Source organism: Prionailurus viverrinus, chromosome A1 (genome assembly GCF_022837055.1).
Source record: "Prionailurus viverrinus isolate Anna chromosome A1, UM_Priviv_1.0, whole genome shotgun sequence".
NCBI lineage: Eukaryota > Metazoa > Chordata > Mammalia > Carnivora > Felidae > Prionailurus > Prionailurus viverrinus.
The window spans coordinates 116,103,265-116,127,250 of NC_062561.1; the positions used below are offsets into that span (position 1 = coordinate 116,103,265).

At 34.0% G+C, this 23,986-nt stretch overlaps 1 protein-coding gene across 14 annotated transcripts in view; it reads left to right on the forward strand.

Moving 5' to 3' along the window:
* MATR3 (matrin 3) overlaps nt 1-23,436 on the forward strand; it is a 46,706-nt gene extending 23,270 nt beyond the window's left edge. For 9 of the 14 annotated variants that reach the window (XM_047829440.1, XM_047829505.1, XM_047829594.1 and 6 more), the window contains 14 exons: nt 4,496-5,582; nt 10,391-10,452; nt 11,407-11,448; nt 11,782-11,894; nt 12,117-12,169; nt 12,817-12,942; nt 13,464-13,589; nt 13,782-13,949; nt 16,021-16,152; nt 17,059-17,102; nt 17,192-17,567; nt 19,165-19,531; nt 20,009-20,130; nt 21,956-23,436. In XM_047829440.1, coding sequence (XP_047685396.1) covers nt 4,671-5,582; nt 10,391-10,452; nt 11,407-11,448; nt 11,782-11,894; nt 12,117-12,169; nt 12,817-12,942; nt 13,464-13,589; nt 13,782-13,949; nt 16,021-16,152; nt 17,059-17,102; nt 17,192-17,567; nt 19,165-19,531; nt 20,009-20,130; nt 21,956-22,006 — 2,694 coding nt within the window. In that variant the 5' untranslated portion in view covers nt 4,496-4,670 and the 3' untranslated portion in view covers nt 22,007-23,436. The remainder of the gene's footprint in view (nt 1-4,495; nt 5,583-10,390; nt 10,453-11,406; nt 11,449-11,781; nt 11,895-12,116; nt 12,170-12,816; nt 12,943-13,463; nt 13,590-13,781; nt 13,950-16,020; nt 16,153-17,058; nt 17,103-17,191; nt 17,568-19,164; nt 19,532-20,008; nt 20,131-21,955) is intronic. The other 5 variants (XM_047830440.1, XM_047830388.1, XM_047830208.1 and 2 more) reach the window with 2 other exon arrangements.
* Nucleotides 23,437-23,986: the final 550 nt, after the last annotated feature.

Below are 23,986 nucleotides of genomic sequence, written 5' to 3' on the forward strand. Positions count from 1 at the left end.
GTGTTTTAAGCTCTCTATATAAAAGATTGAATGGTTCCTCAGATACTAAAATATATTACTATATATATATTAATTTTAAGTATGTTCTACACCCAGTGTCGGGTTTGAACTCATGACTGTGCCATCAAGAATTCCATGCACTACTGACTGGGGCGGCCGGGTGCCCCTATATTCCATTTATTTATTTTTATGGTTTGTTTATTTTGAGAGAGGGGGGAAAAGCATGAGTCAGGTAGGGGCAGAGACAAGGACAGAAAGAGAATCTCAAACAGGCTCCGCGCTGTCAGCTTGGAGCTTGATATGAGGCTGGAACTCATGAACCATGAGATCATGACCTGAGACAAAGTCAGACACTTAACTGACTGAGCCACCCAGGTGCCCCCATTTTTTAAAAACCAAACCCTTAAATGAAATACAAATTAGAAAATTTATTAAGAAAGTATATAGAGATGTGAACTAACATTAAAATGAAAATTTACTAACTTTGAAATGGAAACTGTTAGTGAATTATAAGGCCATTATAAAATTTTTTTTAATATATGAAATTTATTGACAAATTGGTTTCCATACAACACCCAGTGCTCATCCCAAAAGGTGCCCTCCTCAATACCCATCACCCACCCTCCCCTCCCAAGGCCATTATAAAATTAATATGTGAGAAACTTCTAAATATGGAATCATTAACCTAACTCTATACTATAATTGGAAATGAGTCAGGTGCTTGGTTTAAAAATTCTGACCACAGGAATCCATGCTTCTGTGTGATTGATGACAAAAATTAAGCAGCTGTCTTTCCAAATAATGCTTCTTTGAAATTACTAATAGTGAACTATCCCTGCCATGTATCTATTGGTGACATGATTAGGATATTTTTGCTGTGTTGGTGGTGTTGGTTGCTAGCTTAAACGTTATTTGGTGTATTTCACATGAATAATTTGACAAATCACAAGGGTGTTTCCTTCTATAGAAGAAAATTTCTTACATCCCTTTCGTGTTTTTAATTCAGAAGGGGAAAAATACTATAAGAAGCTACAGTTTTCTAGCTGTTGCTTATAAGTTTTTATAGGATTAAAGGTTTAAAATAATGCCAATATAAAGGTTTTCTTTTCCTGAGTATTTCTACAAACTTTTAGGATTATACATGTGTTCAAATTAGTTTTTAAGAAGTGATTATTGCACAGAATTGAGAATATAGCTAAAGTTCCATATGGTAGTAGTTAGATATCTTTAAAAGGGCATTTAAAATTTTTGAATTTAGAAGCTGAAGGCTTTTTTCTATGTTTTAAAGAACTGAAGACCCCTTATGCTCATTTTAGTAACCCTGCAAAATAACCCTCTGAATGAATAATAGGACTAATAAGAAATTGTTATTTTACTTAGGAAATCTAGATGTGGAACAACCATTTGCTTCCCTTCACCCTGAACTAAAGTAAATCTAATGAAGATGGTTATTCATCGAAGGGGGACAGTTGAATGTTACTAACTGAAACTTCTTAACCATACATACAGCTCTTTGTTCAGATGTTGAACATGAAGTTAACATTTTTAGTAACATTTACACTTAGATCATGAACTAGGCTTAAACATTCTAGTTTAATTATTTAAATTATTGATTATTTTATTTAAATCAGGTTTCCTGATTTTAGGGTAGAGGTACTACCCTTTTTTGGGAGTGAAAGGTTTTTTGCATTGATGGGCATTGAGATTTTAAATGGACATACTGGATTTTGACATCACATTCTAGATTAGTTATCTCAAACTACTTTGAACTTTATTAACCTCTATTGTAGCATACTACATAACAGTACAATAAGCTAACCTTTAAAAAAAATTTAGTAAACATCTCAGTGTTGTGCTGACTTTAGTAGGCAGTAGGTCTTGCTTAAATTTAAATTAGCCTTTTAAAATGAATTGTCTTTTTATTACCACTGACCACAAAGATAGTAAAGGAACTGTTTTCATAAGTGCTCTTTGAACAGTGCTGTCATGTCTGATTTCTCTCAGTTTCTTTGTTCTAATTTTAAAAAAATAAGAATTTCACTCAAAAGTCTGACTTAAGTCACTTTTCACTTATAATGTCTCATGTCCTTGTGTGGGGCAACACTTAAGTTCAAACTCTGAATCTCAAAAATATTAAGGTTATTCTTACGAGATTACAAGTTGTCATGGGATTTACATTGTTTGTCTTGCTCTTTTTCTGAGTTTTTCTGACATCCATTTTCTGTTTTGTCTTAAGGTTATCTTTTACCTTCTCTTGTTTCCTTTTTGCAGATCTACCCCTTTCATACATGCTACAAAGAAAAGTAATTGAGATATTTGTAATCTAACAACCATTTCTTTAAAGTGTGATCAATTAAATGTTTACACATTCACTGGGGCGCCTGGGTGGCGCAGTCGGTTAAGCGTCCGACTTCAGCCAGGTCACGATCTCGCGGTCTGTGAGTTCGAGCCCCGCGTCGGGCTCTGGGCTGATGGCTCAGAGCCTGGAGCCTGTTTCCGATTCTGTGTCTCCCTCTCTCTCTGCCCCTCCCCCGTTCATGCTCTGTCTATCTCTGTCCCAAAAAATAAATAAATGTTTAAAAAAAATTTTTTTTTTTAATTTTTACACATTCACTAATATTATTGTATAATTTCCCTAAGGGAAAGGAATAGTTCTTTAAAACAAACAAAAAAAAACAACTGGTTTTTCTTTATTATGCAGCTTTGGCTGTAACATGAACAGCAAATTAATAGTAATGTTGATGCTTTGAAATACTGATTTTGAAAAACCCTCTAATGGTTTTGACCTTTTAAGAGAAAGTATATGTGAAAATTTAGAGGGTCCTAAATGTTTACACGGTATTTCAACTGCCATCCTGTGTGGCGTTTATCAGACATACCAAAGAAACTCATCCAAAAAAGTCCACTTACTCTTGTCTTTATTTTATTATTCTTAAAGCAGAAGTAGTTTACATTGTAGATCTCATCAAGAACTAGTTTCTTTAGTATCTTTTCTCAGTTTCATCTTTCTTGGTGTGCAAAAACATCTTCTGTAATTCCAGTCACCTCTGATAGCATTTGTGTCTTTTTAACTTTGTTACATCTTTTTGTAAAATCTAAGTCTTGCCTGCAACTTTTTTTTTATACTTCCTCTACCACTGTATGTCCAGTGTTTCCTTGCTTTATTGGATCATTGGTGGAATTGGTCCCATAATAGACTTGTAACTATTGAATATTGCCCAGTTTTTAATGTAATAAAGCTTAATAATATTAAACCACCATTGCTCAGGTGTATGGGTGATCAAATGTGTGAAACTTAACAGAGCAATGCTTCTTAATAGAATTATGTGGCAAACAACTTAAGAGTTAATCTCTGTATATAGTTGTGATTAGAGATAATTGTTTCATCAAGAACAATTGTTACGTACATCGTTTGATATTTAATAAGAATCATTTGTAAATGCTTTGCAAATTCCTCTGTACCAGTTTCTGAGATAAAATAATGATTTAAGGAAGATAATGAAAGTAATTTCATCCAGAAACATGTCTTGGGGGATTGTATTCAGAATTTAAAATTTCCAGGTGATTGAGCTGTTCTTGTGAAAAGTTAACAAATCTATATAAGCACAATATCATTTTCATTTTTATCTGTTTTGAGCTCTGGAGCTTCTGTAGCCGTGAATATTAAATGAGCTTTGATGGATGCTAACTTAGGGGGCAATTTCACTTCTTTAAATCACCTGTACTTCCTGTACCTGGGTTTTTTCTTGGGAGTTCTCCTATTTCTACATTGACCATACTTAGTTCTCCTTACTTTTTTAAGATTAGAAATGAAATATGCACTGCCTGATATAGGATGGACATTAAGGAAGGCAGTTAGTTATATGGCTTAAATTTGTGCAGAAATCCTTAAAGTAGGAAGTCACTTATTTTCCTTCACATCTGTCTTTACCTCAGATTGATTTTGCTGCATAAAAGTCTCAACTATTATGTTTGGTCTTAGATCTTATACTAGGTACTTGACACCTAAGCTTCATTTACTTGTGATTTTACTTGGTTCTTTCTGATAGTAATAAATAGGTCTCATTTTCTAAAGCAGAATACAACTGATTCATCTTTGACTTGCGGACCTTGGTTTTTTGTTTTTTAGTCTTTTCCTGAAACTTAAAACATCATACTATAGGATGTATTTTTATTCTTCCAAAAGAAGAGACCCATCTATATTTTTATTTGAAATTTTGATGTGCTCAGACATCTAATCCTTCAATTGAAATGTTTTTAAATTCAGTATGAAATTCCCTTTAATAAACTTTAGCATGAAAGACTACTTTTTAAATATCTATATGCAGGCTCTGCATACATCTGGAATCTGTTTAAGATATGTAATAAATTCCTTGTAAGTTTGAGATCTTAAATGTTTTTTTTTTTTAATCAACATGATGCATAAGTTTTTTTTCTAAAAAAAACAGCATCTACTTAAAGGGATTTATGACTAAAACTGCTTATTTTTCTACAGAGTTGTCTGCTGGTTCTCAGCTTGAAGAAGATTCTACAGTCCTTATTGATCCTTTTTCTTGGCGTTACCATTTTTTGAAGCAAAGTTAACCTAGTTTGCTAGTTTGAGCTTTCTTTTTGGCCATCTTTAAAAAAATTTTTTTAAGTCTATAAACTAGACAAGAGATAGTTCTACAATGTCCAAGTCATTCCAGCAGTCATCTCTCGGTAGGGACTCACAGGGTCATGGGCGTGACCTGTCTGCAGCAGGAATAGGCCTTCTTGCTGCTGCTACCCAGTCTTTAAGTATGCCAGCATCTCTTGGAAGGATGAACCAGGGTACTGCACGCCTTGCTAGTTTAATGAATCTTGGAATGAGTTCTTCATTGAATCAACAAGGAGCTCATAGTGCACTGTCTTCTGCTAGTACTTCTTCCCATAATTTGCAGTCTATATTTAACATTGGAAGTAGAGGTCCACTCCCTTTGTCTTCTCAACACCGTGGAGATGCAGACCAGGCCAGTAACATTTTGGCCAGCTTTGGTCTGTCTGCTAGAGACTTAGATGAACTGAGTCGTTATCCAGAGGACAAGATTACTCCTGAGAATTTGCCCCAAATCCTTCTACAGCTTAAAAGGAGGAGAACTGAAGAAGGCCCTACATTGAGTTATGGTAGAGATGGCAGATCTGCTACACGGGAACCACCATACAGAGTACCTAGGGATGATTGGGAAGAAAAAAGGCACTTTAGAAGAGATAGTTTTGATGATCGTGGTCCTAGTCTCAACCCAGTGCTTGATTATGACCATGGAAGTCGTTCTCAAGAATCTGGTTATTATGACAGAATGGATTATGAAGATGACAGATTAAGAGATGGAGAAAGGTGTAGGGATGATTCTTTTTTTGGTGAGACCTCGCATAACTATCATAAATTTGACAGTGAGTATGAGAGAATGGGACGTGGTCCTGGCCCCTTACAAGAGAGATCTCTCTTTGAGAAAAAGAGGGGCGCTCCTCCAAGTAGCAATATTGAAGACTTCCATGGACTCTTACCGAAGGGTTATCCCCATCTGTGCTCTATATGTGATTTGCCAGTTCATTCTAATAAGGTGAGTTAATGCAACAGATACTTCTAATTTCTTTTACATTGTAGTGCCTATTCTGTATTTACCTATATCTTTTACTCTAATTCTGTAGTCTGGTGACACTGAGTTGATCGAGAATTTTTATACTTTTGAGAACACTTTATTTGGAAAGTAATTGTTTTTGAGCATTAAACCAGGGCTTTACATTAATACAATCTGCCTAGATAACTTCTGGCCACAAAGCTGTCATCCACTGGAATTATCTTGTTGGTTTTTGGCATCAATATGTTCTTCTTAATCATATATTTAAGCAGGTTTTTTGTCTGCTTTGTTGAATTGTTTTAAGTATTTTTATTTTTTTTGCAGTCAATGTGCTCTGCCATTCAGGATGCTAGATTTCAGCTCTCCATCTGTCTTGATTGCTGATTTGTATGTAGTAAAGATGTATTCTTGAACAATTCTCTTTTTTTCCTTATCTGTGGCTACAGGGAAAGAGTTAATGTAGAGCCCTGGTGTTTGTTTCAGTATGTTTCATATTTTAGATTAGTTCATTCTTCTTTTTTAATTTCCCTTTAACCCAAACTCTCATACTATGACTGAAATTTTTCATCATTTTTTTTCTCCTTTTCCACAACTTTCTTAAACATGCTTCAAAACTCACTTTTTATTATCCCATGTTGCATCTGTCCCTTTAGAGACTTGGAAAAATCAACTACTGCAGTATCCTGCTCTATGTTCCTCATAAGCATATTCTTTTTCTGACTAGGCTTAGACTTCTGGTTTAGTCATTTGAGCAATAAAAAAATATATATATGTATATATATATATATATCTAATTCTCCTTTGCTTTAATTATCACATCCAGCAAAATGGGAGCTTTTTCAAAATGCCCTTTTAAATATGTTGTCCTTTCTCTTTGAATGTTTTCAATATTCCTCATTCTCACCGAGGTTTTTTTCGATATACAGTGCAGTTGACTTAAAAGTCAACAATTTAGCACTCCACTAGCTTGATCTATGATCTCTGACCGTCCATATTTCCTGATGTGCTGTATAGTTATTCTGCTTCACATGTTGCTACCATGAAATTGATTTGATGATTATGATGACAGGGTTTTTTCTTTACAGTAACATCTGGAAGGGTCATTTCCTTCTCATATGTATCCCTTTAAAATGCATTTTTTAGTGACTTGATTTTTGAGTAAACTAAATCACAGATCATGAGTGATTTTGTTTTTAATATTCTATTTAAAAGTGTTACCAGTCACTCCCTTTTCTGTATTTGGATCTCAGTATTTTTGCCTCAGATAATTAAGAGACTTACAATATTTGAATTTACAGAGTACTTTAAAAAATATCTTTAAGAAGTTAATTCTTAGGTAAATATGTATTTCTATAATACAGAAGTCTTTCGTATTAATGTATAAAGTACAACACAAAGAACATTTTAGTCTGCAAATAAAATAAACTAACAATGAATGCTAAATTTAAATTCATAGATTAATTTTCATTGAAGACCTAGAACCCCTTCAAAAAAAGTTAGGAAATTTATTTGATAGGTGTCTTTAGTGTTGTCTTTTTTCAAATACGTTGAATAAAGTTGTCACCCTGGTGGGAGTTGATTTAATGAAATGGTCCACAAAACTTTGGTGACTCCGTTTTTTCTGTTACTTGTTGCCTTTTGCAGAAATAGCAATATGATCATTGTTCTCAGATAGGATCTCTAAATTCCAAGGAAAATAGCTAGTTACAGTGTCTCAAATGACAGTGATTATAAAGGACTTAAAATCTTAGCTAATGGAGTCATCATACATCAAGAGCTGTTTCTGGATATCTCCTTATTCTGACTTTGAGCAGTAATTTGCCTTTGTTGCTTGCACATAGAAAAAACAGTAAAGTGACACAAATGCACTACAAGAAACTACAAGAGGGCTTTAATGAGAGAAAAGTTTCTGTTACTATATGTGATTATTCTTTTCTCCAATATTATTAACAAATAACTATAGTTAAATGGATCTAAATTAACAAAAGAACATCTTGAAAATATCTGATGAAACTTTGGATTCAAGAGTAAGATACCCTAACTAGTGCAAGAGGTATTTTTAATTTGTAAAAATGCTTAGGCCCTAGCTAGTTTTGGTATTCTGTCACAAAATTGGGGACATTTAAGAATTACTTGAGGCTCTTTGATTGATTGATTGATTGATTGATTGATTTACAAAATTTGTATTTGTAAATTGAACCAATTTTAAGAATTTTAAGCATTTGGGTTCTCTTAATGTATTCTAGTTTCCTTAACATAGCTGATGTTGTCTGGGTATCTGCATTATTCAAAAAATTATTTGCCTTTAGTTGTGGTCCTTTCTCATTTCAATGACTTGAGAGAAAATTCCTGTGGTGAAAGTAGATAATGAAAATTTTTTAACATTTCATCCTGCTCTCTGGTATTGCTGCATAACTTGGAAAATCTGTTCTTTTCACTTAGTGGTAATAGTAAATAGCTTACATGATCAAAACTTCATCTTACTGTGTGAAATAAACTTTTAGGTTTAAAACTTGATCTAATTTGTCATCATTTGATATTTTAAATGACTTTCAGTGATGGTGTTGCTTTTATTTCTTTCTAGGTCAGTTTAGAATGTCAAGTAGCTTTTCTACACAACCTCAAAGTTCCCTCATAATCCTTTCACTTAAAGAAAAGTACCCATTACAGCCTTTTCACTGTCTTGTCACTTGAGTTCACATTTTTCCTTTTAGTATTATTCTAGAAGCCCTTAAATTATTCTTTATTCTGCCATTCCAGAAGTGCTTCTCCAAATTATCCTTTCTTTGTATAATTTAGTTATCTCAAAGACATCAAGGCAAGTATAGTTTTCCTACAGAACTTCTGCATTCAAAAAGGGAATCCTTTTTCTTTATTAATCTGATGTGAAAATTACCTCAATGTAGAATCCAAGGATACAGGTTTTTTTAAAAACAATTTCGCCTCTTAACCCTCACCTTAAACCAAAGATGGGGTGTCATAGTGCAGGTTAGGAATGGGTGGGCTTGGGAGGTACCTAAGGCTTCTTTGATCTTGGCCTGCCTTCTAGTGCTTTGAAAGACCAACCACAATTTACCATAAATTTGAACCTTTAAAGAGCATAGAGGATTCGATATAAATAGTTTTCTGTTCAACTGCATACCCTTTCCATCTCCTGAGAATTAGAAGTGTGCCTAATACAATAACTTTTACTCCTCTCCCAGTACACTATTTCTCAAGGACATTTTAAATAAAATCTGAATATTTTTAGTCCAGAAAATTCTAAGTTATTTGTTTAATCCCTCTTCTGAATTGGGTGAACTTTACTTATGGTGCCTCTTGCTTACAGCCATTTTTAAAGTGTCCTCCAATAATTCAGTAGTCTGTTGTTTTGCAAGTACAAATTTTTTATATCCCAAATAACTGGTGGTGGAGCCAGCTGGAGAGATTTCTTCAAGTTCCTTAGCTATTAGACATGATTTTTAAGAGACAATCTAGCTTGTAGAGATAGTGTCCATACTTGTTTCATGGGATTTTAGTTAATGCTATTAGGGAAGAGGAAGTATGTAGACAGTTGTAATAGACTTTTTTTTTTTTTTTTTTTTTAAGAAATACCATTCTGAAGCTTTCCAAGAACGTATGTCTTGTAATTTTGTTTCTTGTTTTAGTTCAGCTCTAAGTGATACCCCCTTTTAAAAACATTGCCTGTGTTTTTATGTTCTAAATGTAATGTGTTAGGTAGTGTGGATATTACAAAAATTGCCTCACTTTGTGGGAATTTATGAAACAATACTTACAAAGCAGGAATTCTAAAATAAGATAGCTTTTAGTACACTTTTTTCTTTTTTGAGCACTTCTTATGTGCCTGGCAATGTTCTGATAAGCAGTTTACTTTTATTAATTTACTCATTTTTCACAAAATTCTAAAAGAATATTGAATCCTAGCAAATTTCAATAACATGTACCAAGGATTCATATCTACTAAGTGACACCTTGATAATGGATCCTAGGCAGTCTGGCGTCAGAGTCTACTTTTCTTAACTCTCCTTGTCTAAAATGTTGATCATTTATATGTGGATTTATAACTAAAGAAAGTTTATTTGCTTAAAATAGGAAAAAATTTAATCCCTTAAATTCAAAATTACCACAGAGGAGTACAAATACTAAAGAACATAATGTTTCCCTCTCTAAAATTTGGAAACAGACATTCCTGAAATTTGCTTCTTTACTTCTGGGAAATAAAATAGCAGCTTAGTTTTTTTTATAAACGGGGTTTTTTTGTTTTATTTTTTTGGAAAAGCCATTCCTGTTGAATCTTACCTTTTTATGGCTGTAATACACTTGGAAAATGCCTCAAGTCTGGATTAAATGAAATATTCTATTTTTAACTAATTGTTCACATAACATTTCTAGAAAAGTAGAAGCATGGATATTTTATCATATGTAGAGTTTTATAAAGGCAGTTATATATATAATCCAGTTTGATCCACAGCAAAGATTAGACTGTCTAGCTGATGTCAAGGTCAGTTATTCTTGATCTTATTAACTCTGTCTTTTCCCTGTCAGGTCTATTAGTATGTTAACTAAGTTATCCAGTTTTTCCAAGAATGTGCATGGCGTATTTGAGGGCAGGATCAAGCTGCAAGGATTAAGAGAAATGGTTTTAAATTAATTAACTGTGACTAATGAATGGTCACATGTTTCTACAGCCTATGATACTGCAAATAGATTAACTTTCTAGAATTTGAATGGTTCAAATGAAAATATTTTAGCTTTATTTTTGTTAATTCTACTAATTTACTTTACTGCAGGAGTGGAGTCAACATATCAATGGAGCAAGTCACAGTCGTCGATGCCAGCTTCTTCTTGAAATGTAGGAGTTTGAAATACCTTTAAAGCATCCATACCGTGAATCAGAAACAGCCATTGATTGGTTTTGGGAATTCATCATTTGCTTGTAATATCCACATTGTTATCACTGCATAGTTGATACTGACCAGACATTACTAATTGAAAACAAAATGTTTAGATCTGGAATCTCATTTGAAATACTAGGTGCAGTGATAGTGGTATTTTATTATTTAATACTACTTGTAGGGCAAATAAACATTGGTTCTTTTCTACAAATTGAAAGAATTTAAAATAGACTTAAAGATGGGCTTGGATGTGTACAATAGACTTAAACATTTTCAATAACCATGATACATGGTCTAAAAATACAGAGTAGAAAAGGGGAAAAGTCATTAGAAATCACAAGTTAGTTGTCAAACAAAATCCTTCAAGATGTATTTTTTGCTTTTGACTTACCTTTCGTTATGATTTAAGCTGCTGGAATGGAATTGGATTCCTAAAGAATCTCCCTGCCTAAACAGCACACATAGCCATTCTTCACTAGAGTGCCAGTTTTCACATATGTTAGCTCTGTTGGGTTTTCTTTTCTTTTGTGGTGCCACAGCTCACCTCTATAGTGGGTACTGGTATTTAATATTGGAGAAGGAAAATCTGTGGTCGGTTCTCATTTCCCTGTAGATGCACATTTCCAATTCTCCATGCAGCGCTTTCCCTACTTACGACTTACCAAATAGATTAAAAAATTAAACTTCAACATATATTACCTACTTTTGCAATACTGAACAAGATTATTCTTGTTCATTTGGATTAATTTGATGTTTTTGGAAATATCTATGATGTTGTAAACTGTGATATTTCTAACACTTAGACTCTCATTAACTCTACTAATAAATAATCTCTTGTTTTAAAGGCCAAACAAGGCTATTTGTGAAAAGGACAGTTTTATTTTAAAGTTAATTTTCTGGTCTCTTTAAAGCTACCCCGAATGGAATCCTGACAATGATACAGGACACACAATGTAAGTTAAAATTTTTAAGCTGTTGTTTGTAAAGGAGATCATTATAAGGAATTCAGGTTAAACTTTCAAAATTTATAAACAAAAAATATTTCATGAATATCTATCGAATATGAGAGTTTGGTAAAAGTCACTGGGTAAAAGATTCTTTAGAAACTATATTATGCTAGTAATTTTTATTATGTTATTTTTGTAGCATTTTCCCCAGTTACTTCACATAAAAATGCCTACAGAGATTGGAATTACAATCATTAAAGGGGTGTTTTAACAATAAATCTTAATTACTTCTGATAGACCTCTTTGTCATTTTTTATATTTTATGTCTCACATTACTAGGGGTGATCCATTCATGTTGCAGCAATCAACAAACCCAGCACCAGGAATTCTGGGACCTCCACCCCCCTCATTTCATCTTGGGGGACCAGCAGTTGGACCAAGAGGAAATCTGGGTGATTATAAAATTTGTTACTTTTCCCTAAGAACTTTCACCATAAAAATTAAATGTAGTGATTAGAGGCAAAAGAAGGCTCATTGAAACATTATTAGAAAATAGCATCACATTAAAAGACATGGTTCTCCTGGTATTTTTGATAAACTCTCGTTTGTGTTGAAAGATGGCCAGTTTTCATACTTATTATAAGACTGAAAAAAGTAACTTTTTCTCCATAAAGGTGCTGGGAATGGAAACCTGCAAGGACCAAGACACATGCAAAAAGGCAGAGTGGTCAGTAATACAGCTTTTAATTTTACTTTATTTGCTGTTTGGGGAAATGTGATTTAACTTTTTCCCCCCCTTGACAGAGAGAGAGAGAGCCTGAGTGTACACATGGGGGAGAGGCAGAGGGAGAGAGAATCCTTAAGCAGGCTCCACAATCAGTGCAGAGGCTCCATCTCACAACTGTGAGATCATGACCTGAGCCGAAAATCAAGAATTGGACAACCCAGCCACCAGGCACTCCTTGCCCCCCCCCCTCTTTTTTTTTTTTTTACTTAACTTTCAAATCCTTGTGAATTGAATCTGTGTTGTAATCCTTTATTATAGGGAGACTGCTATAATTTGAAAATAATCAGCCTTTTATATGACTTTGATAAACATTTTCATTTTCATATACCCATACTATAGAGATTACACCTTGAGTGTAACAAATTTTGCTATCCAGTTAAGCACACAGTATTCTTTTTTAAAACCAGTCCAGAGTCTGTTTTCTGAATCTTTAAGATATACTCCAGTGAATCTGATTTCCTGTGTAGTTACAAAATTCTCTAGAATGTTATGAGTTGTTTTAAATCTATTCTGGTTAGACTATGAAAGTCCTTTCGTCTTGATTCTAAAGAGACCTCTTGACTTGATTTTTTTTTCCTAATGGATAGGAAACCAGCCGCGTTGTTCATATCATGGATTTTCAGCGAGGGAAAAACTTGAGATATCAACTATTACAGTTGGTAGAACCATTTGGAGTCATTTCAAATCATCTGATTCTAAATAAAATTAATGAGGTATGAGTTGAAATCAGTGCCGTATTCATTATTAATATACTTCTTAAAGGTTTTTTTTTATGATTCTGTATTTGAAAAAGAGCTCCGTGTATTCTTAAATCATTAACATGGAATGTGATAGAGAAAAAAGCAAATAGTTGATGCATGTCAATAATATTAAATCCTAGTCCTAACGGATTATTGAGTAACTTTATTAATTGTGATCCTTAAGCAGTTAAATTGTCATTACGTTACTATACGAGCTATAAAAGGATGGTAATTCTTTGGGAAGTGATTCCACACTTTTATCAAAATAGTGCCAAGTTATTATTTTAAATCCAGTAGACATAATAAATCACAGTTGAATAGCATGAAGGTAATAAAATCTGAGATGACCTTTAATAAAAGAGCAAATAGCAATTTGGGGATTTTTGTTCTGCTTTCAGACTCTTAAAAATGCTTCCTAATGGTTAAATATATCTAGAAAGACTTGGGTGGTGTTTCTGTTTTGTTTTAGAAATATTAATTTTGTGCAATTTTAGGCATTTATTGAAATGGCAACCACAGAGGATGCTCAGGCTGCAGTGGATTATTACACAACCACACCAGCATTAGTATTTGGCAAGCCAGTGAGAGTTCACTTATCCCAGAAGTATAAAAGAATAAAGGTAATAACAATTCTTTTCCCATTTGTACCACCAACATTTGTACATCATTTTAATGTTTATTAACTAGCTATTTTAAGTTGCTACTAATAAATAGGATTATCTTAACTATCAGTAAGTAAGTATGGCATACCTACCAACATTTGACTTGCCTTTTGTTTGTTTACCTATTGTTATTTTCTGTTTATTATTTAGAAACCTGAAGGGAAACCAGACCAGAAATTTGATCAGAAGCAAGAACTTGGGCGTGTGATACATCTCAGCAATTTACCTCATTCTGGCTATTCGGATAGTGCAGTTCTCAAGCTTGCTGAACCTTATGGAAAAATTAAAAATTATATACTGATGAGGATGAAAAGCCAGGTAATACCACAGATAAAAGGTTTTTAAGATTACTTTTCAGTAAATCTCACTCTTAGGGGTTTTTTTGGTTGGTTGTTTCTTGTTTGGTTTTTTTGTTTTGGGTTTTTTTTTTTTTTTTGGTATATATTTTTAGTGAAGGGGGAGGTAATTAAATTCATCTTCTCATAGATAAATTTTCTTTTTAAAAATTCAAAAAAAAATTTTTTTTTTTTTAATGTTTGTTTATTTTTGAGAAAAAGAGAGGGAGAGATAGAATACGAAGCAGGTTCCAGGCTCTGAGCTGTCAGCACAGAGCCTGACACAGGGCTCAAACTCAGGAACCATGAGTTCATGACCTGAGCCGAAATTGGAAGCTCAACTGACTGAGCCACCCAGTCTCCCCTCCTAGATAAATATTCTTAGCCTAACTGATAAATGGTGATTTCTTTAAGTCCTACTAGATTTTCTTAATATATAAAGATAAATACTGAAAATTATAAAGTGGGAAGTAAAGATTTCCTTCTCTTGCCTAGACTAGTAACGCTATTTGTTTTTAAAGTTTGCTTTCAAAAATATTAGTTTGTATATAGTTATGCTGTTTTTTCTTCCCTCAAGTGGTATTATATCATTCCTTGTGTGGATTACATTGACTGAAAACTATAACAAATTTAACTTCTTGAGTTGGTGGATATTTAGAGTTGCTAGTTTTTTGGACTGTACCATTGGTGTTGCTTTGGACTTGGCAGCATGTGAATTTTTGCATATTCAGATCATATAATTGAAGGATAAAATTTCAGAATTAGACTTTTGGATCCTGATGTCTTTTTTACTTTGATATTGCCAAATTGGTCTTAAAAAAATAGTACCAATTTATAATCACACCAGCATTATCCAAGAGTGCTTTAACTCTGTAGATGTTTTAGACTTCAAATTAAGTGAATTGAATGGGTGAATTAAGTTGTTAACTTGTATTTTTCATTTTAAAAATCCAGAGTAAGGAGAATGTTTATTTTGTTAACTCTTTTTTTTTAATATTTTTTAATGTTTATTTTTTAAACATTTATTTTTAATGTTTATTTTTGAGAGAGAGAGAGGGAGGGAGAAACAGAGTGGGAGCAGGAGAGGGGCAGAGAGAGGGAGACAGAGAATCTGAAGCAGGTTCCAGGCTCCAAGCCGTCAGCACAGAGCCTGACATGGGGCTTGAACCCACGAACCATGAGATCATGACCTGAGCCAAAGTAGGACGCTCAACCAAGCCAGCCACCCACACCTCCCCTTAATGTGTATTGTTTCTGAGCGAGAGAGTACGCACGAGCAGGAGAGTAGTGGGAGACACAGAATCTGAAGCAGGCTCCAGGCTCTGAACTGTCAGCACAGAGCCAGACATGGCGCTTGAATTCCCCAACCATGAGATCATGATCTGAGCCAAAGTCTGACACCCAACCCACTGAGCAACTCAGGTTCCCCTGTTGTTAAGTCTTTTTTAAGGGCATTCTGAGTTTGTATCTTTCCAGACTATTTTTTTGATTGTTTTAATGTTTGTTTATTTTTGAGAGCGCACAAGCAGGGGAGGGGCAGAAAGCAAGAGTTGGGTACTTAACTGACAGAGCTACCCAGGTGCCCCTTTCCAGACTTTTTATTTTGAGAGAGAGTGTGACAGAAGGGTCAGAGAAAAGGAGAGAGAATCCCAAGTAGGTTCCACACTGTCAGCACAGAGCCTGACGCGGGGCTTGATTCCATGACCCTGGGATCACAACCTGAGCTGAAATCAAGTGTCGGACACCAAACCTACTAAGCTACCCAGGTTGCCCCCATACTTTTTTAATTAATTTTTCTTACAGTATTTTGAGTAATAGCTTCTAAGCTAATTACTTTATCTTTTTATTTATATTACAGAAAACGTACAGAAAACATAGAGATGTTTTAATATTTAGTGCTACTTTGTAATTAGGTGATTTTTAACTTTTACTGGGGTCTCTGTTAAAAAACTAAATTTTCCTAACAGATGGATTAAAAAAAATAATAAGCACCAGAGTTAAATGCAGTTCTTTGAAAACTAATGTTCTTCTTTTTTTCTTTCTTTTTTTTAAAGGCTTTTATTGAGATGGAGACCAGAGAAGATGCAATGGCAATGGTCGACCACTGTTTGAAAAAGGCCCTTTGGTTTCAGGGGAGATGTGTTAAAGTTGACTTGTCAGAAAAATATAAAAAATTGGTACTGAGGGTATGTAGTACTGGATTGGTCATCATTATAAAATCTATCTCACATAGTTTAAGCCACAGCTTTTTTTTTTTTTTTTTTTTTTTTTTAAGATACAGAACAACACCAAGCTGAGGGCGAGGGGGCTGAGAGAGGGAGAGAGAGAATCCCAAGCAGGTCCCATGCTGTCGGGGAAGAACCTGACTCAGGGCTCAATTCTATAAACTGTGAGATCATGACCTAAGCCAAAATCAAGGGTCAAATGCCTAATCAACTGAGTCACCTGGACGCCCCACGCCATGGCATTCTTATAAACATTTTTGTTTGCTAAGAATAAAGGATTTGGTTTTTTAAAAAAAAAATTTTTTTAACGTTTATTTATTTTTGAGACAGAGAGCATGAATGGGGGAGGGTCAGAGAGGGAGACACAGAATCCGAAACAGGCTCCAGGCTCTGAGCTGTCAGCACAGAGCTGGATGCGGGGCTCGAACTCACAGACCACGAGATCATGACCTGAGCCGAAGTCGGCCACTTAACCTGACTGAGCCACCCAGGCGCCCCAGGATTTGGTTTTTTAAAGATACCAACCTTTTTCCCCCCTGGTGTTCTTGAGAAATGTTTTGTTTTTTTAATGGTACTGTGTAAGAAATGCCTTTATTGCTTTATTCTATTTAAAGATTTTATTTGAACAGAGCTCTGCTACCAAAATATTTATTATCCACTGTTCTGCCGCTTTGTTGAAATGTTGATTATAATGAACTGCTGACCCTAAGCAGCTTAAATTCTAAGGTACGGTTACAGAGCTTGAATAAGCTTAGTTGATGATATAAAGGATGGTTATCAAATGTTAGTTAATTGGATAATCATACAATCTGCAAATGAACATATTCTAATACATTTATTTAACTTCTACAAAATTTTGTCTTGTAGATTCCCAACAGAGGCATTGACTTACTGAAAAAAGATAAATCTCGGTAATTTTGTTTTGTGTGTATATACGCTAGTATTTTAAACTTTTGTTTTCCAACTCAGAATTAATTGAGGGGTATCCTTTTGATTTCAGGAAAAGATCTTATTCTCCAGATGGCAAAGAATCTCCAAGTGATAAGAAATCCAAAATTGATGGTTCCCAGAAGACTGAAAGTACAACTGAAGGTAAAGAACAAGAGGAGAAGTCAGGTGAAGATGGTGAAAAAGATACAAAGGATGACCAAGCAGAGCAAGAACCTAACATGCTTCTTGAATCTGAAGATGAGCTTCTTGTCGATGAGGAAGAAGCAGCAGCACTGCTAGAAAGTGGCAGTTCAGTGGGAGATGAGACAGATCTTGCTAATTTAGGTGATGTGGCTTCTGATGGGAAAAAGGAACCTTCAGACAAAGCTGTGAAAAAAGATGGAAATGCCAGTGCTTCAGCAGCTGCAAAGAAAAAGCTTAAAAAGGTAAAGGGAGATTGTATATTGACCTGTTTGAACAGAAAACTAGATCAGATAAATGTTTCGTATTTACATTAGCAGGGTCAGATTAAAGAGAATTAGTCACTTATATTCGAAAAAATCAGGTAAATTTTTTAAAGTAAACTCTGCAATAAGTAGGTTAAGTAACTTTTAAAATAGATATAAAAAAGTGTCAACTCACAGGGAAATGTTTAGCAAGGAAGGAAATTGACTTTTATTTGTGTACTGTGGTGGTAGTATGTAAGTACTGGTAGGCAGCCTGGTAGTCAAACTTTTAAAAAGATGGGATAGGAGTTTAAGTTAACTGACCCAAGATACTTAAAACATTCAGCCACTGATTTAAAAAGTGTTAGACTTGAAGAATTTTCCTATTTGAGAACGAAAAGCTTGATCAGATAATTCAATATCTGAAGATACTCAATATTTGAAGACCTTTTTTGAGAACACATAAAAGCATTTAAAGTGAACTCAAATAGACAAACATATGCATAGCATAAAGAGTAAAACAAGACACTGGTGTACTGAATTACCTATGATGAGGATTAGAGTATTAAAATGCCCTTGCATTAAATGGCTGTTACAATGAGATCTCAGTAATCTTGGTCCATTGGTTTTTGTAAGCAACGTTCCAGCTATTAGAAAACGAATTTTTATCTCCAGATGTTGATGGCTAGGTCAGATAAAGTTATTTTCCTTGAAGTGGATTGTTGCAGGATCCATTTGCAGTCTTTTTAATTTTTTTTTTCAACATTTATTTATTTTTGGGACAGAGAGAGACAGAGCATGAACGGGGGAGGGGCAGAGAGAGAGGGAGACACAGAATCGGAAACAGGCTCCAGGCTCTGAGCCATCAGTCCAGAGCCTGACGCGGGGCTCGAACTCACGGGCCGCGAGATCGTGACCTGGCCGAAGTCGGATGCTTAACCGACTGCGCCACCCAGGCGCCCCCCATTTGCAGTCTTAAGAGCGGATAATTATTGAGCATTTATTATATGCTACAAATTTTGTAAGCTCTTTTTATATGCTAATTAATTTAGTCCTCAAAGTAACTGTAAGTAGTAGATACCTTTGTTGACTCCATTTCATGAATGAATAAATTTGGAATAGAGAAGTTTAATAAACTGTCTACAGTCATCCTGCTTGTAAGTGGCAGAATCTAAACTTTAAACATAGGTCATGCTCTAGAGCTTGCTTTTTTTTTTTTTTTAACCACTACACTATTTTAGACTGCATATTCTCTAAACAACAGTTGTATCCTAAGATACTGTCTTCCAAAGGATACCATTGAACTACTTTTATCAAATCACATTTTTGATACATAATCCCTTGTAGCATAATAGTTACAGCAAGTGTAGAATATAATGTCCTTATTTCATTTATTTTCTGCTCTTTTTGTGAGGCAAGCCTTTATTTAGTTTTAAAACTAAGTTTTTTTGTTTAAAAAATCTGATTTTGGGGGAGAAAGTCAGTATTTTGAGAGAATAAATAAAGACAAAGACGCTATCCCTTTCCCTTCAAGTAAAGCAAATGGAAGGGATGCTGCAGGATAATTGTTGCAGAGTAAATTTGTCTTTCTTAACAGCGTCGTTTCCCAGGGAGTATGGAAGGTTTTGTCACTCTAGATGAGGTTGGTGATGAGGAAGATTCGGAACGTCAGAAACTTCGTAAATCGGGCATGACATTTAAATCTGGTGACAAAAATGATGATGGTTTGGTTGAAATTAAGGTGGACAAGATCGAGGAACTTGATCAAGAAAACGAAGCAGCGTTGGAAAATGGAATTAAAAATGAGGAAAATACAGAACCAGGTGCGGAATCTGCTGAGAATGCTGATGATCCCAACAAAGATACAAGTGAAAATGCGGATGGCCAAAGTGATGAAAACAAGGAGGACTATACAATCCCAGATGAGTATAGAATTGGACCATACCAGCCCAATGTTCCTGTTGGTGAGATTTAAGGCTTTGTTCTTCCCCTCTCACCCTCCCCAAGTTCTTATTAAATAAGATTTTTAAATTGGTCTTACATAAACTCTGATACCATTTTAAATCTATTTCTCTGCAGAACATTTTGTAAATCTTAATACATTCTTTTCCACTTAACCAACTCTCATTTTGTATTATCTTTTGTTACCATTTCATAATATATTCTTTCTCCGCGTAAAGGTTTCTGAGAACTTCACATTGCTTTTTCTTTATCTTTTGTATTTCTGCCTTTTTAAGAATGCAGTTAGGTGGGACCTTAACTGTCAATTGAGTACAATTAACTACTGATATCATGGCTTTTGTTTTGTTTTAGCTTAGGTTATATTGGACTTCTCACCAGTATTATCTCGTTCAAATTACATTGACCGGAAAAAGAGATTTGACAACACTAATTAAATCTTCAGTTTACTAAATTTGTAAGAATGTATGTTTGTGTTCTAGGTATAGACTATGTGATACCTAAAACAGGGTTTTACTGTAAGCTGTGTTCACTCTTTTATACAAATGAAGAAGTTGCAAAGAATACTCATTGCAGCAGCCTTCCTCATTATCAGAAATTAAAGGTAAGGCGGAACCTAAAAGAGAAGAGTTCTTTTATGAAAACTAACAAATAATGTAAATTTGTATAAAGTAAAATGTGTGTGGTACTTTCTGTAGACCCATCCTAGAGATGACACATTTACTTCTTTATTGATGGGCCTTAAACAGTTTAGTGGATTCTAGAAACATCTCTTGAGCCTTTTTCTATGGTACATTCAATTGAATAATTTTCTAGCCATGTTCTAAAATTCTGATGTAATTAAAGTTACTTAAATATTCTTGACTAAGCGTTGTGAGAGTGTAATTTCTCTAATTGGGAAGATCCTGGAGGCCTGAAATCCCAAGTGGAATAATGAAAAGCTTTTTCAACTTCTATAAAGTGCCATGTCTCTTTATACTTAATGATGTTTATATCACCTTTAAGTTGTTTATTAATAATGATATTTTGTGAGTTATATGACCAATGAGAGATAAAGGTAAAAGGATAAATGAATAAATAATTATAACAAATTTCTCTTACTAGATTTTGAAATTCGGTGTTGTTGTTAGTGACTTTTTTAAGGACTATTGAAACAGATAATGGTATAAAACTTGAAAGAAGTTAAAGAACTGAATTACAGATAAACTGGTTTTTTCCACTGCTTTCTAATACAGAGCTCATTGTATACTCAGTCATCAAATGTGCTCTGTATGTTGATTTAGATGGATAAAGATAGGCTTGAATTTAGGAAATAATTCCAGTTCTTGGCTATGTCACTAGTTTTAAATGTAAATGTTCTTTGCTACCTGTATGTATCTTCCCATTATGCCTATGAAAAAAGAATGGTGGTTAATCCCATTAGTAGCAGCAAACAAATAATACTTGTTTTGGTATTTAGCTGTATGGAGGCAGAAACTGTTACAAAGAAGAGTATTAAGACATAAGTTGTATCCTGGTATTTGATACTTTATAAATGATAGACTTGTAAATATTTTCTAGCTATTATAGTTTTCTAGATATTTGTTCTATTGGAGGTGTTCCAAAGAGAGGTGGCTCTCTTTATTCTAAAGGAACTTTGTCAACTTCATTAAAATTTACCATGCACTACATTTTTGCTGATTATGATAATGACTTGATACTTTCCTGAGTGTTTTTTCCCTTAAGGATATAGTGGCTTTTAACCCTCTCAGCAATTTGGAGAAACTGTGATAGAGTTGAGAAATTCTACCCCAAAGTCAAAAAAACTTTGAATCTTTTAGATTTGTTGAGGGAAGGTTACTTATTAATGTTTTAGTATGTCCAAGAACCCTAGAAGTTACAGGTGTGTAATGCAGGGGCCACTGCTTTTGTAAATGAGGTGTTCTGGGGGAACACAGTCACAGTCATTCAGTTAAGTACTGTTTATGGCTGGCTTTATTGCTGTAACAGCAGAATTGAGTAGATGAAATAAAGAACAGCCCACAGACTTAAAATAAATACTGCTGGCTGGCCTTTTAAGAAAATGTTAGTTTAATGGAAGGCACACTGAATAAATGCATGTTATTTTAACTAATCTGTGTTTTTGGAGCAGTGGCAGTTCTTCTATGCAAGTATGGTCTTTGTTTTCTTAACTGTGAGTTAATATTAATTGCAAGTTGAAATAATCTTTTTTTCACATTTTACCATTCTCCCCCATATCTTGTGTACTGTGAACTAATTTAGTTTTGTACACTGACTTAACAAGAATAATTGAATTTGTAAAATATTGGTAAGGTTGTAGTTAAATTACACTCAAATTCTGAATAAACTTGGATAGAATATTTCATTTTGGAATTCACTTAGGTGTTTCTTATGTGATTTAATCCCTGTAATTTTTTTTTCCTTTTCAGAAATTTCTGAATAAATTGGCAGAAGAACGCAGGCAGAAGAAGGAAGCTTAAGATGTGCAAGAAGCTTAACAATTTCAAAGAAAATAATGGTTTTTTGTTTTTAATGTTAACCTTTTTTAAATACAATACTGGTAGTTAGAAGAAAACTATTGTACTCTTTTGTTTTAGTGGAAAAATATTAGATGTCCATGTGTTAAGTGTTACAGCAAAAATACATATACGGTTAAGTTAATGAAGAATTGTTTTTGTTTTATCAAAATGGTAACAGACAGAAGTACTTTGTAGAGACTGACTTGTAAGTTACTTAAGACAACTTGCACCACTAAGAAAAAAGATACCTAGAATCATTCAGAGAAATGAAATTTAGTTCCACGCTTCAAAGAAATGTCAAAACTTTTGATTCCATTCAATAAAGAACAAAACCAATGGTATTTTTATTACTTTCATCTGAAACATTCCGCATTTTAATCTGAGCCTTTTGCAGACTTCTCATCATTTGGAGTTTGAAGGTTTTTGGTTGCGTTTTATTTGGATATCTTCATTAATATGAGATTGGCAATTATAATGCAGGTGCAGTTTTCTTTTAATGTCATGCTGTTGTTTAGGTAATAAGAAATACTAAGTAATTGGCTTTAGATTTTTGTAATTTTTTTCCCCTAAGTTCCTGCTAGATTTCGTATTCTAGTAGTCAATGTATTTTCAGTGAAATGTAAAAATATTCCCGTTCCCTTTGAGCAGTATTAATTTCTTGAGATCTTATTGCTTGTCACTTGAATCCTGTAGCTGTCATACATCTGGTATAAGCAACATTTGATTTTTGAAGTGTGTAGACCATCTCTTCATATTTCAAGATGTAATTTTACATTTCTGCATTTTAAAAAGTTTGGCCATAAACTAGACGCACGCTTCTAATTCATATACCTGCACATGTGACCTTTGTGAACAGAAATTTGCATGTATAATCTGTGTTTACTTGTAACTTTCTGGTAATATACTGCTTATATCTGTGGATTCAAGTTTCTGAAGTGAATACCAATAAAAAAACAAAAAACCTAGGCCAAGTTCATTGGTTATACATATTTGGAATGTTAACCAATATTTTTGTCAGTTGTGGTTTTTATTCACTGTTACGCTCTTTTGCATGCTTTAACAAATTATTACATTTTTAATCTAGAGTGTTCTAAAGACTGCTACTAAAGAACTGAGTTTTAAAGTTTTTGGTGCTGGTGGATTTCTTGTTCCTGTTACATGACAAAAAGTGGTGTGTGGAATGGGGCTTTTAAAAACCTTTGGACATTAAAATGCTAAGGGTGAAGAAATGGTAAAAGCTTGTGTTTAGGCCTAAGTATGAAACAGTAAAGTTGGGAATAACATGGAATATCAAGAATTAGTTCTACTAGCTTTTCAAAATCTGTTGGGATTCTTGGTATAAGGGATTTATTACCTATTGTTAAAAAATAAATTTTTAATTTTAAAAAATACAAGAATTTCTAGGAATTCTTTGAAACTCTTAGATCCAGGTGTATTAAAAGATGAATCAATTTTATGGTATACTTCTCAGAGGCAGTTAATGTTTTTCTAATGTGACATGTACAAAAAATCCTTGCCAGTTTACTTCTGTAGTTTAATTTTGGCCTTTACTAATTACCAGCTTTTAATTCCAACTTAACTAACAGCAAGCAACCCAAAGTATTTTATGTGCATTGGAATCCCTAATTGTTTCCTGTCAGTGATAGCTTTTTTCCGTAGGTCCTACTTTGTTGGCTGTACCAGGCTGTACAAAAAAAAAAAGTTTAATGTCTTCATTTGATAACATTTAGGAAGCAGAAATTTTCATGGGAATGTTTCCACGTAAACCTGCTGTCAAGTTTAAGAACATTTTGCCTGACACCATTTTAGCCTTTAGGTAAATCCTCTGTGAGGGAAAATTTTAGAAACCCCTTAAATTAATAGTAGTAGTATTTTTTAAGCCTATATAGCTCATAAATGTGGGATCTCAGAGTGACTCTGATAAGGCTTTCATTGACTAGC